This window comes from Tachysurus vachellii, chromosome 23 (assembly GCF_030014155.1).
Source record: "Tachysurus vachellii isolate PV-2020 chromosome 23, HZAU_Pvac_v1, whole genome shotgun sequence".
NCBI lineage: Eukaryota > Metazoa > Chordata > Actinopteri > Siluriformes > Bagridae > Tachysurus > Tachysurus vachellii.
Genome location: NC_083482.1, coordinates 7,433,121 through 7,446,003, shown reverse-complemented (window position 1 = coordinate 7,446,003; position 12,883 = coordinate 7,433,121). Strand labels below are relative to the sequence as shown.

Genomic DNA, 12,883 nt, shown 5'->3' with positions numbered 1-12,883 from the left:
CTGCAAGCAATCAATACCTGACTGTCAAATCGTATAAATTCAGTACAATTCAAAAACTTTTTGACAATATTTATTGTCACGTAACATAACTGAACATATGTATGATTGTATATATGTATAACGTTCTCTCATTAAATAAAAGTAGGGCTACATTTCATTCATTCATTCATCTTCTACCGCTTATGTGAACTACCTCGGGTCACGGGGAGCCTGTGCCTATCTCAGGCGTCATCGGGCATCAAGACAGGATACACCCTGGACGGAGTGCCAACCCATCGCTGGGCACACACACACTCATTCACTTACGCAATCACACACTACGGACAGTTTTTCCAGAGATGGCAATCAACCTACCATGTACCAACCTACCATCTTTGGACCGGGGAGGAAACCGGAGTACCCGGAGGAAACCCCCGAGGCACGGGGAGAACATGCAAACTCCACACACAAGGTGGAGGCGGGAATCGAGCCCAGACCCTGGAGGTGTGAGGCGAACGTGCTAAACACTAAGCCACCGTGCCCCCCGGCTACATTTCAAAATAAGAGAAAATAAATAAAATGTGAAAATTGTGTATGTTTAAATAAAGTGCTTAACTTCCCTTTTATATCTCAGTGAGAGAACTGAGCTCTAGCTTGGCTTGGGTTAGGGTTAAACCTGGGCTTGAATGGAGTCAGGGCCGCTCTCATACACATGTGGAGGTGCTCATTAGTGACCCTGGAACCATATTTAGATTGGATTATGTTCATCGTAGAGAAAACTGCCTCGCAGTTGTATGTAGAGCCAAACATGGTCAGGATGTACTGTATAGGGCTACTTTCCTCAGACCTGGGAAAGCTGTCTCAGGGACGCTGTCTTCAGATTTGAGTGGATATGTTTGTTCAAAACGTGTATGTTTTGTCTCATAATGGTGTTTCACATTGTCACTTTTAATAAGTGCCACGGTTTCTGAACATATGAGACACACTGCTTTAGTGTGAAGTGTGAAGTGTGAACAGAAATGAATCTGTCCATTCTGGATTAAATATTTTCGCTGTCCACTTTTCTTTTTTTGGAGAGCGCCATTTGTTCTACTGTATATTCTCCCTTTCTCCATCTCACTCGTCTGTTTCTCTCCCTTTCTCCATCTCACTCGTCTGTTTCTCTCCCTTTCTCCATCTCACTCGTCTGTTTCTCTCCCTTTCTCCGTCTCACTCGTCTGTTTCTCTCCCTTTCTCCATCTCACTCGTCTGTTTCTCTCCCTTTCTCCGTCTCACTCGTCTGTTTCTCTCCCTTTCTCCGTCTCACTCGTCTGTTTCTCTCCCTTTCTCCGTCTCACTCGTCTGTTTCTCTCCCTTTGTTTTCTACATGTATCGCTATCTTTCTTTTCTGTGTAACTTTACTCTAATTCTCTCTCCTCTGTCTTGCGCTGTTCAGTCGCAGTGTTTACTTCAGGAATGCACAGACTTGATTGGCTGAGTGGTATCACGTGGGATGGCTTAACTCGCATGCAATTGGTCTGTGCGTTTCCTCCACCACTACCGTAAAGATTGCAAAAGCTGCGCCGGTTAAACAGAAGCGCCCCGTCAAGTTTTAACTCATTTTGTTTTGGCTGTAGGTCCGGGACCGCGGTCCGCCTGTTAGTGACCTACGATAGAGGAACTATAGTTTACATTATTAAACTCAGTGGCAGTGTCCTAACAAGCTCCTTAGCCATGAAGCAAAGATGAAGCAGACTGAAACCACTTTATTTTCACAAGACACAAATCACATGGATTTACAAAATGAAGCAGAAATGTAAACAAATGTACTATAGCAGGAGTACTCAAATATAAACTTGCAAGGTCCACTTACCAAATTTCCATTCAGTCCGAGGTCCGGAAAAGTGATCGTCAAATTACAAATAGAGAACTCCAACAAAAAAATCCACAGAACTTTCAAACTATACACAAAAAACATCATGGTAGGTCTTTTAGTGTGAAAGGTGACACCTTCTTTGTGCCACCAGTTGTTTAAACTTGGGCATAAAAGGTGTGATGGCCTGATCTAACTATTACACTGCTTGTAGCTTCATAGGATGATTTCAGCTGGTTTATTTTTGTTGTCCTTAACTCTGTGTTCTGAGGGCAATTTTGTTCAAAATATGCATGATTGGTTTCATAGTGACGTTTTCAGTGTTGTAATGTAACGAAGTATAAATACTTCGTTACCGTACTTTACTTCGCTATTTAATTTTATGTCAACTTTCACTTTTACTCCACCACATTTTCTAGATAAAATGTATACTTTTACTCCGCTATATTTCCACTAAGCATCTTCGTTACTCGTTACTACAAAATAAAAAATAAAAATAAAAATAAAAATAAATAAATAATACAATTGCGACTGCAATAAGGGAGTTTTGGCGAATCACTGCTCCTAGATTACATTACGCAGCTCCGCACGCTCTATTTCAGCGTAATGTTACCAAAAGGAGGCGGAAGCACAACTGAACCTGAGCCACAACAGAGCCACATTTTTTACTGTGTTACCACAAAGAGCCACATCATACACATGAGCACAAATGATCATCACCTTTTTTCCCTGCCATTTTGAGCCCGAACTTGACACAAATTGTTTACTCAAATGATCTTCCTCCTACTGGGAAACTTTGAGGTATTTTCATCCCACTCACATGCGCGTTTGACGAAAATACCGTATTTAACTCAAGCGAAGCGAACACGCAAAATAAAAAGACACACAAACTTCGATATGAACCGCATGAAACCGGGCAAAGAGCCGCATGCGGCTCGGGAGCCGCGGTTTAGCCACCTCTGTCGTAGACGACCACCCCGACGATAGTGGTGAACAGGGTGAAGAAGATAACGTTATACACATGTGGCCGTATTTGCAAGAAATGTTTCTGTACATTGGAATGAAAGATTCTTCCTACCGAAAATCACTGAAATTTTACTTTTTACTTTTACTTCAAATACTTAAGTACATTAAATATCAGAAAATGACTTTTGATATTTAAGTACAGTAAATATCAGATACTTTAAGACTTTTACTTGAGTAATATTCAAAAAGGTGACTTTCACTTCTACCAAAGTCTTTTTCTAGTACAATACTTGTACTTTTACTCAAGTATTGCTTTCTAGTACTTTATACAACACTGGACGTTTTACATTTACACCACTTTTGATGATTGCTACCGTGTCGTTGCAGATTAAACACATTGGTTTTTTGGGGAGCACGAATGCATATTTTTCTGTCTTGAAAGTAGGCTGATTCAATTGTTTTGTTCACACATGCACAGAAAGTGTTTATATATCTATAGGAGACAATTAGTGGACTATAAAAGTGCAAAAAATGAACCAAAAATCTTTCTTTGCTCATCTTTCATTCATTCATCTTCTACCGCTTATCCGAACTACCTCGGGTCACGGGGAGCCTGTGCCTATCTCAGGCGTCATCGGGCATCAAGGCAGGATACACCCTGGACGGAGTGGCAACCCATCGCAGGGCACACACACACTCTCATTCACTCACGCAATCACACACTAGGGACAATTTTCCAGAGATGCCAATCGACCTACCATGCATGTCTTTGGACCGGGGGAGGAAACCGGAGCACCTGGAGGAAACCCCCGAGGCACGGAGAGAACATGCAAACTCCACACACACAAGGTGGAGGCGGGAATCGAACACCGACCCTGGAGGTGTGAGGCAAACGTGCTAACCACTAAGCCACTGTGCCCCCCTCTTTGCTCATCTATTAAATGAAAATGAAATAGTGCTGACATTGTCTTCCAAAAAGAATGAGACCTGTTGCATTAGATGTGTCTATACACTATACAGTCCATTGTACAGTCCAGTCCAGTGGATTTGATGGCTTTCTTTGTCACAATGTTTACCTCAGTAGCAGCAGTGGTTTGCTATACAAGCACACAGCACATAGTATAAGAGACTCGGCTGTTAATGTCCTGGACAAAACCGTCATTAAGTCTAATGAGTCTATAACCAAGCAACATTTATTCCTCTTTAAAGTCATTTACAAAAGGAATGAAGTACAAAGCACTTATTCAGTTACTTATATTATTACTGTTAGCAAAACACACAAGATATACACAAATTACCGTCTAGACTAAAGTTCAGGATGGACATTAAACACCCGTTTTCAGCCTCTATATACATCTCTTTCTCTCATACTGTGGAAGAAATAGTCACATAGCTATTTGTGTATACTCTGTCAGATGCTCTTTACTAAATGTACTATAAACTATTTTTATTGATGTTCCTGCATGTGAAGATATGACGTTGCATTTACACACTATGAGTGAGTAAAACCACATGCAATGACATCCGCCTTCTGTGGTGTTTCAAGGCTAAGGCAGTTTCATTTTCGACCTCGGAAAGTTGCAATAGAATATTGCAAATATGCAAAATTTTCAAACTTCCTTCTGTTTTTTTTGCCACAGTGTAAAGAGCAGTAATGGCGGCGCAAAGTTTCGTCCTTCTGGTGATTTTTCTCAGTAAATGTCTTGGTGAGTGGATTCCTTCCTTTTTTTTAGTATTATCATATAATCATGCTTTAGTTACAAGGTTATATTCTTCTGTGTGAGTTTTAATAGGAGGAAAAGAGAAAAATTTCATCGGAAATGATTTATTTAATCTTTAATGACATCTTCTTCCTCTTTCTGAAGGACAAACTGAATTCATTTATACAACAACGAATGAAGTAAAATTGTTCTGCGACACCAACAAATGGCAAATAAGCACAGAGTCTAACAACATAATTGATGTGACTTGCACAGTGAAGTGTGTTCCTGGTAAACAGCTCAAACTTAACGATACCCAGAAATTCTGCACAAATGAAGATTCAGACAAAGTTGAGGAAAAATGTCCACTAATAGCAACCAGTGGATATTTTCGATGTGTCACTGCTCTGGATTCTGTTTTCTTGTATCCATTCGCACCGTCTCCCAACACTGTCACCTCATACATAGTCGCCCCTGCAAATGAATTCAGTGAGTAAGTTTTCATTTTCTGTATTTTCTCAATGAAATTCTGTCTTTCAGAATAATCAGAAAAACTGTTTTTTCTTCAGTAACAAACAAGTCTGTGGAAAGATCTTCAGTCATGCTCACTAAAGGTGAAGATGTACTTTTAAACTGCAGTTTCGACCGTACAGAAGGATATGACAACATAGATTTCTCTGTGTACTGGATCAAGACCATTGAAAAGAACAGTATCTGTGTGTATTCTTATGAGTTTGAAATGTATCATGGTATAAAGTACAATTTTAAATGCAATGTGCAAGAAGATCTGATTCAAAGGTTCTCAAACCAATCTGATGGCAGAAACATCCATAACATCAGGATCAGTAACGTAACAGAGTCAGATGCTGGACATTATCTTTGTGCTTTACGAGTGAACACATATAATAACGCCAAAGTTTACTGGAAGATCATAAATAATGTTACAGTCAGTGTACATAAAGGATCTGAGGACAACAAATCTGAGGACAAAGAATCTGAGGACAAAGGATCTGATGACAAAGAATCTGAGGTCAAAGGATCTGAGGACAAAGGATCTGAGGACAAAGAATCTGATGACAAAGAATCTGAGGACAAAGAATCTGATGACAAAGGATCTGAGGACAAAAGATCTCAAATACCTGGAAACAGTTTTGGTGAGTTTTACATCATTATGAAAGTACATCCGTGTGTGTGTGTGTGTGTGTGTGTGTGTGTGTGTGTGTGTGAAACCAGCAATTTCTGCCTACCTACATTTTAATTGATGTTCAGCCACAGAAACCATCACCTTATGCACCACAATTCCCATACTACTGGCTCTTGCTATAGCTATTGTGGGGTTTATCTGGAAAAAGAATAAACCCCCCCCAGGTAAGATCCTTATTAAACTATACAGTAGATTATAAAAGCTCTATGTTCTGAACGAAGCCATTTTTAATCATACACTGTCACCATTAACAATGTTTTTTATAGGATCTCAGGCGACTGAACTACAAAGGTAAATAATGGCATTCAGAACCATGTGTGTTCTTTTATGTCTTCTGTTGTAACTTATTCCTGCTTCACCATGTTTTCTCAAACCTGCAGAAACCAACAAGGGGACGATATGGAAGAAACGGCTGATGTGGAATGTAAGACTAGAATTTTTGTGTTTTGTCCTTTTTTCCAATCATTTTGAAGGGCTATGTGTTTGTGTGTGTTTGTTTGTGTGTGTCTGTGTGTGTGTGTCGTGTGTATGTTTGTCTGCGTGTGAGTGTGTCAGTGTTTGTGTCTGTGTCACTGTGTGTGTCTCTGTGGTTGTATCTGTGTGTGTTTGTGTGTGTGTTTGTCTGTGTGTGTCAGTGTTTGTGTCTGTGTCACTGTGTGTCTCTCTGTGTGTCTCTGTGGTTGTATCTGTGTGTGTGTGTTTGTCTGTGTGTGTCAGTGTCTGTGTCTCTGTGTGTGCCTCTGTGTGTGTGTGTCTCTTTGTGTGTGTCAGACTGGTGCGTTTTCCTGACTTCTGCGTAGTGTCTCAGTGATAGGCTCCAGATCCAGTGACAACCCTGAACACTATGAAGTGCTGAAGATGTACAAATGATCATATATGATTTTTTTTTCCCTACAGGTTCTCCGTATGCTGTAGGGAGTGGAGAAGAGGTGGTTAAGTTCAAATGCAAGCAGGATGCTTTAAATCAGAAAGACCAAGAAGAATCCACAGTCTATTCAGTTGTGAAGCAGAATGACTTGTATGAACCCGGACTTATATGAAGGTATTTTAATGCATGTGTCTTTTTTCCTTTTCTGATCGACGCGTGAAAATGTTACTGAGGTGAAATATACTGATGTCATGTGTGGATTAGAATCTAGCAAGCTAAAGTGAATACAGAAGTTTTAGAATTAAATGTTGTCATTCAGCTCGTGGTCTTCCTTCGGGTCTAGCAATCAAATCTTCTATATATAGTATCTTTTATATATTAATATTAAGATTTGTTTAGTGATGTACTGTATTGATTTCTGGATTTTCCAATGTTCCAAAGTTGTGCTGCTTTTTTTTCTCAGTATTTTACATTGCAAGAATGTTTCATTGTTTGATTCATGTCTCTCTGTAATGAAGATATTTATGTTTATGAATAATAAATGTAGAATTTGTCTCCTATATGTTTCTGTATGTTGTTAATCTTCTACATAGAATGTGTATGTATGCTATTTAGCTGTGGCCTAAAAAGAGGATTTTTGCATTACTCTTTTAATAAGCCATTGCTGTATAATGTTAATGTCTATACAAATGTAAAATAAATATGTCGCTACAATAAATAGTGTACAGAATTCTCAGTTGAGAGTGAACATGATCTAAATATGGGGGGGGGTCATGCCATCCCACTTCTCTCACTGTGCTTGAAAAGAGGTAGCTAGTCTGGACAAACTGGAAAAAATATTTGTCCTAATTGCTGTCCTTCAAATTAACAAAAAAAGTGACAAAATGCCCTTTAGGGTGACCCTGCATGCGGGAAATCACGATGAAATATACGCTAGAGTGCCCTTCCAGTGGAGATTATGTTATGTATGGATGTGATGCATATTACATACCCTGTGAGTGAGGAAACCTGATGAGATGCAGTGCCCTACTGTTTACACTATATGCAATTAAAAACAGAAATGACTTGCCATGTAAGGGCCATCTATGTGTGATGTGAGAAAATATGCCCATTAGGGTGCCTTTATACAAGTTAATGCCCCAGCAAGCCTTTGTTTCTTTTCCCACTTCATGTAGGAGGTACCTGCTTTATTTTTTCTTGGCCCTGAAGATTTGTCAGCTTGTGTGTAGGGTGTTTAACTGCCTCACCAAAAGCTTCAAATAAATATTGTCACGATTGTCTTTCGTTTGTCAAATCTGACAGTTCTACCAAACCCAAAAATTACCTGCATGCACTGTTTTTTTTGCATCTTCTGGGATCCCCTGTGAATCACAATGCCTTGTGCAAAAGAAAATGTATTTTAAACATTTCTTTTAAACCTTTAGAACTCTGTCAGCAAGCTCCAGAAGAAGAGCCCAAATGTAGGGGTAACAAAGTAAGAGACTTTAATGGAGCTCAAGAACAGATAGCACTGGAAAACACAGTAATTAGTCATGGTGTAGAAAAAACTCACACTAGTAACTAGAGATGAGCCGGATACTCGGCTGAAACGAGTATCCGGCACGGATAAAGCACTTCTGCCGAGTACGAGTATTATACGAGTAATACGAGTCAATTTCTGTGCTCGGATTGAATGAAAATCATCATTGGGTATCTGATTGTGTCAGCGTTCTGTGATAGGCTAGTCACAGCGCCCCTCCCCTACACACATACAGATGTATTGTGTTGCTGTGTCTCGCTCTGCTCACTCACAGTCACACACAGAACAGCTCTCTGTCTCTCCCTCAGTCACTCGGGTTCGCGGGTCTTTTCCGTTAACGTTTAGGGTTTCTTCAGCTTTTTACTTCGGGTTGTAACGTTAATAATACATACTTACTAACCAGTAGAGTTCTGGTAAACGTGGGTTCGTTCAGATGTGGTGCTTGCTTGGTAGAATGCGACTCGCATTGCGTCTCTACCTGTCGGAGATTTTTTTTCTTTTTTAAACCTTCAGTTGTCTCTAACCAGTAAACAGACACTGAGTGTCTGACATGTTTTTGCTGTAATTCATAAAAACATAAAGGTAGTAAGCTAGTGTCATAAATATTACAAATTAATTATTACCGGTTAAAGCCCCGCCCATTTCAAGACAAGCCCCTACTTCCGGGTTAGGCCCCACCCACTCCGAGTACAGATACAGATACAGATAATTCATATGGTTAACAGATACGGATACAGATACAGATAATGCTGCACTCACTCATCCCTACTAGTAACTAAGTCCAGAGGTGCAGAATAAATATGGCAAACAAAAACAGTGACAGAAATAATTCAATAATCCAATACAGAAAAGTCCTAGACAAAGTCAGAAAGCATACAATAATCCAGCAAACAGGTCAATATAGAGCAGGCAGAGGCAGAAACAGGCCAATTATCCAAATACCTGAGAGGAAGCAGCAAACCAGGAAGTGCAGGGGAAAGTGCTGACAAACTCTTTATCTGTTTATTAGAAAAAATCTATTTGTATTCAGTTACATCCCCATTTAGACTGTGCTATAAGGCCTAGGGGTTACTTTGATTACTGACCTTAAAAGTCAAGTCAAGAGTCAAGTCAAGAAGCTTATATTGTCATTTCAACCATGTATATGTGGCAGGATAGTTTACTGTTGTGACGTCAGGTAGTAATAGCCTATCGGAGAGCGCCGCGGCGTATAAAGGAGGGTGTCCGGTTCATGGTGATTGAATGCGCGTCATTTTGAGGTGCTCTTCCGGTTTCCGGTTCCGTGCTTCAACAGAGGCCGCTGGGTGTTAATGGTGCGGCTAGCTGCACGGCGGTTCAGCTTTGTTCCAGTTACTTTTAGTTGCCTGGGAGGTAAGAGGCTGTTAGCAGCATGGCTACGCTGTTTTGTTGTGGTCGTACAATAGGCTAATGCCGCACGTATGCTTCATTGTAGTGTTTCGCAACGGAAAGAAAAGGGTCAAAAACAATCTCTGTTGTGACAGACTGTCTACCCCCAGGTATGTGAGTTTGTTTTATCTATTTTTATGTGAGACGCTAGGTTAAATGCCGGGGGTGTAGTGTTAATTGCTTTATTTCCCCAGTCAGTGTTATTTCGTCACCCGATGTTCATCTATATCCGGTTTATTACTGAACCAGTACTGTATCTGTGATTTGGTGTGGCAGACGGCTACTTCTCCGGTATGCACTAGCATGTTATTTAGGGGTTTTTCTGTGGGTTTTAGAATTTGTGTTTTTTTAATGCACTTACTTAATGTGCATAATATTTTCTGTTAGGTTCCGGGGAATTCCTGCTGTATGTGCAGTTGATGCTGCACCTTGTTCCCGGGACAACGCTGCTGTTTTGTTCCGTGTTAATTTTTTGGTGTTTTGTGTTAAATTGCTTTGCTCCTCGCTAAATTGCTCTCTTTGGTAACTGTTTATTTTTGGTTTCGGTTTTGTTTCTTGATTTATAGCCACACTGTTACTTTCTTTCTGACACTGTTACTGTGCTCTAAATCCTACCTTGAGGTAGGAAGCCTCTTTGCTGAAGTCAGTGTGGTAATTAGTTATTTTGTTACTTCATTTAATTGCTTTGTCCTGATATCTAATTTATATATTTTCTTGGATTGGTTTATACTTCCTCCTGGGTTTTGTAACCCTTTACTCTTTTTGTTTTGTTTATTTGGTTTTCTTTGGTTGAGCATTGTCAATTTTAACATGTATTGTTTCTTTTGTTTTGTGTACTCTCTGCAGGAGCTGTAGGCCAAAAGGCCGAGAGGCCTGACTTTCCCTCTTTTCGAGTGTGTTTCTGTGCACCGTGTGCTGTGTGACCACCGACAGAAATTTCACTGAGCACTGAGTGAGTGTGTTGTGATTGAGCACATGCATGGTGTGGATATTTAAACCTACTTCTGTTTCAGCCTGTCTTGTGCCGATCAGCTGCAGCCCTGCATGAGCTTTTGATTTTCCTTTTTTTGTTTATTCTGGGACTTTATTTTATGGGTTATTAATAAATTAAATTCTATTTTTGTACCCACGTCTCCTGCTCATTTATTAATTGGTAGAACGAATTTGTGCTCCTTATAGTATTGTGAGGTGATTCATATTTCCCTGGGTGAAAGTCCCAGGGTGGCGTAGTCTGTCATTTACATATTTAGGTTTGTATATTGTGCTTTCCGTCCATTTACCACTCCGTCACATATAACTGTTGCAGTACACAGTGAAATGACACAACTTTTCTCCAGGATCATGGTGCTACATAAAACAAAGACAGAGCTAAAGACTTAAGTAAGTGGTCCTAGATACATAAAGTGCAAGTGTGAAACCTGATGCAAACAGTGCAGGACAAGAAAAAAGACAGTGCAGGACAAGACAAAAGACAGTGCAGACAAAAAATACAAGACAATACACAAAAGACAATACACAAAAGCAGCGCCGACCAGTGTAAATACTGTATGTTTAATCAATATTACGTGTGCAGAAATACTGGAATGAACACATTAGTATTATAGCAGTAGACATGGATGTAAATTGTAGGAGTGTGTATTTGGTGTGGGTCATTGCAAGTCCGTACAGTTGATTGTGCATTTTGTGTGTGTGTGTGTGTGTGTATTGTGTTCAGTACAGTTCAGTTCGGTTATTGAGGAGTCTGATGGCTTGTGGAAAGAAACTGTTACACAGTCTGGTCGTGAGGAATATAGTTATATGATGATTATGTTTAATTGCACAGTAAAACAAATGAATTATGAGATAATGCAAAACTGATGATGCTTGTGAGGTGTTAGTGTCAGACCTGTACACTACTATGGCCTAGAGGTGGGGTGCATTGACTTTAAACTATAATCCCTACATCAGTAGCCTGGAGCATGTACACACACACACTCTCTCTCTCACACACACGCACGCACACACAAGTATACACACACTCGCATACATACACGCGCACAAACACACACGCACGTACACTCTCAGTCCCCAAGTTGTGAAATCCACCACAATCTATATATCTGTTATATCTGTTATCTATATATCTATTGTTGCCTTTATTTTACAATGACTTACACAAAAAATCTTGCAAAGTACAAAAGTATTTATCGCATCAGCCAAGAATCTGTTCACCACATTGAGCAGTGCATTTCAAGATCATTTCACAAAGAAAACTTCTAAACTTTTCAAGCATTCCGTACTTCTGTTTTTTTTTTAGCTCAGTGCAGAAAGTGTAATACTGGTGTTGCAGTGTTTCACTATTCTGGACTACTTCCTCAGCAGTTGCCATGGTGAGTTTTTACACTTATTTGCTTACACGTGTTCTTGTGGTTTATACATGATATATTACATATAGCTCTATGTATACATAAGTTTGGGTACTAGCCAAATGCCAAGATTTTTGAATTGATAAAATAACACAAATAAACACAACAGAGATTCAGTCAAGGCTGGTGGAAAATGTCTGCTAATTGCAATAAGTAGATTTTACTGATGTGTTCTGGATTTAGTTTTCTTTTTTCATTGCTAATGGAATTTCATTTATTTTTCCCTGTTAAAATAAAATTCATGTTGTACTCATTTACTCTTCAGAACCCAAAATATAGAAGAAACTCCTGATATTGTCTAAGACATCAGAGTAAAACTACATTTAGGGCACAGGGGAAGATCTGGTTGTTCGAAAATAATGAATAATCTTCAAAGTTTTTATAAACATTTATTCTTTATGTAAAATGGAAAAATATGAGTTTATTAGATAACTTTTTATTTAGCACTTACAGGTAGGAGTGTGGGGAGGAATGAACAAACACAGCAGATGAACGACACAGTGGACGAAATTACTAATGAGTGTTATTTTATATCCCTTCACAGAAAACAGGAAATCCAGAAGCTCTGTTTAGTTCACCTTAGCTCTGCTGGATTGAGAACAACATCTCCAGTACCACCACACTGAACACTGGGGCCCTTTTTAAGCCATCAGGCTTCTCAACACCCATGACACACGTACACACACACACACACTTGCACATTCACACAATTGCTGTTTTGAACATGCTGAATTGAATTGAATTGAATTTACATTTCCAGCATTTGGCAGACGCCCTTATCCAGAGTGACGTACATAAGTGCTTAAATCTCTAACACTGAATACATTAATGCTGGCTCACTAGGTTACATACTTAAGATACCATGAGTTTAAAACATTTGTTCAAAGTTACAATGAAAAAGTCTTTTTTTTTTTTTTTTTTTTAAATGCAAAAGATAGAAGTGCTAGTTGAAGTGTTTCCTGAATAAGTAGGTCTTCAACCGC

General features: G+C 39.5%; 1 protein-coding gene across 5 annotated transcripts; it reads left to right on the top strand.

The window, feature by feature from the left end:
* The first annotated feature begins 4,355 nt into the window (after window positions 1-4,355).
* Window positions 4,356-12,820, top strand: LOC132839011 (uncharacterized). Of its 5 annotated transcripts, XR_009647681.1 has the most exons (9): window positions 4,356-4,503; window positions 4,663-4,986; window positions 5,067-5,651; window positions 5,767-5,865; window positions 5,968-5,992; window positions 6,082-6,125; window positions 6,599-6,743; window positions 11,792-11,864; window positions 12,445-12,820. XR_009647681.1 is itself a non-coding variant. In XM_060859741.1 (8 exons), exons 1-7 carry the CDS (start codon window positions 4,452-4,454, stop codon window positions 6,739-6,741), a joined length of 1,272 nt encoding a protein of 423 aa, XP_060715724.1. In that variant the 5' UTR covers window positions 4,356-4,451; the 3' UTR covers window positions 6,742-6,743; window positions 10,342-10,620. The 5 variants fall into 5 exon arrangements, 4 of the variants coding, with proteins under 4 accessions (XP_060715724.1, XP_060715725.1, XP_060715723.1 ...); XM_060859741.1 differs by lacking the exons at window positions 11,792-11,864; window positions 12,445-12,820 and adding an exon at window positions 10,342-10,620; XM_060859742.1 differs by lacking the exons at window positions 11,792-11,864; window positions 12,445-12,820 and having other exon boundaries at window positions 5,773-5,865; window positions 6,599-7,287.
* The last annotated feature ends 63 nt before the right edge of the window (window positions 12,821-12,883 follow it).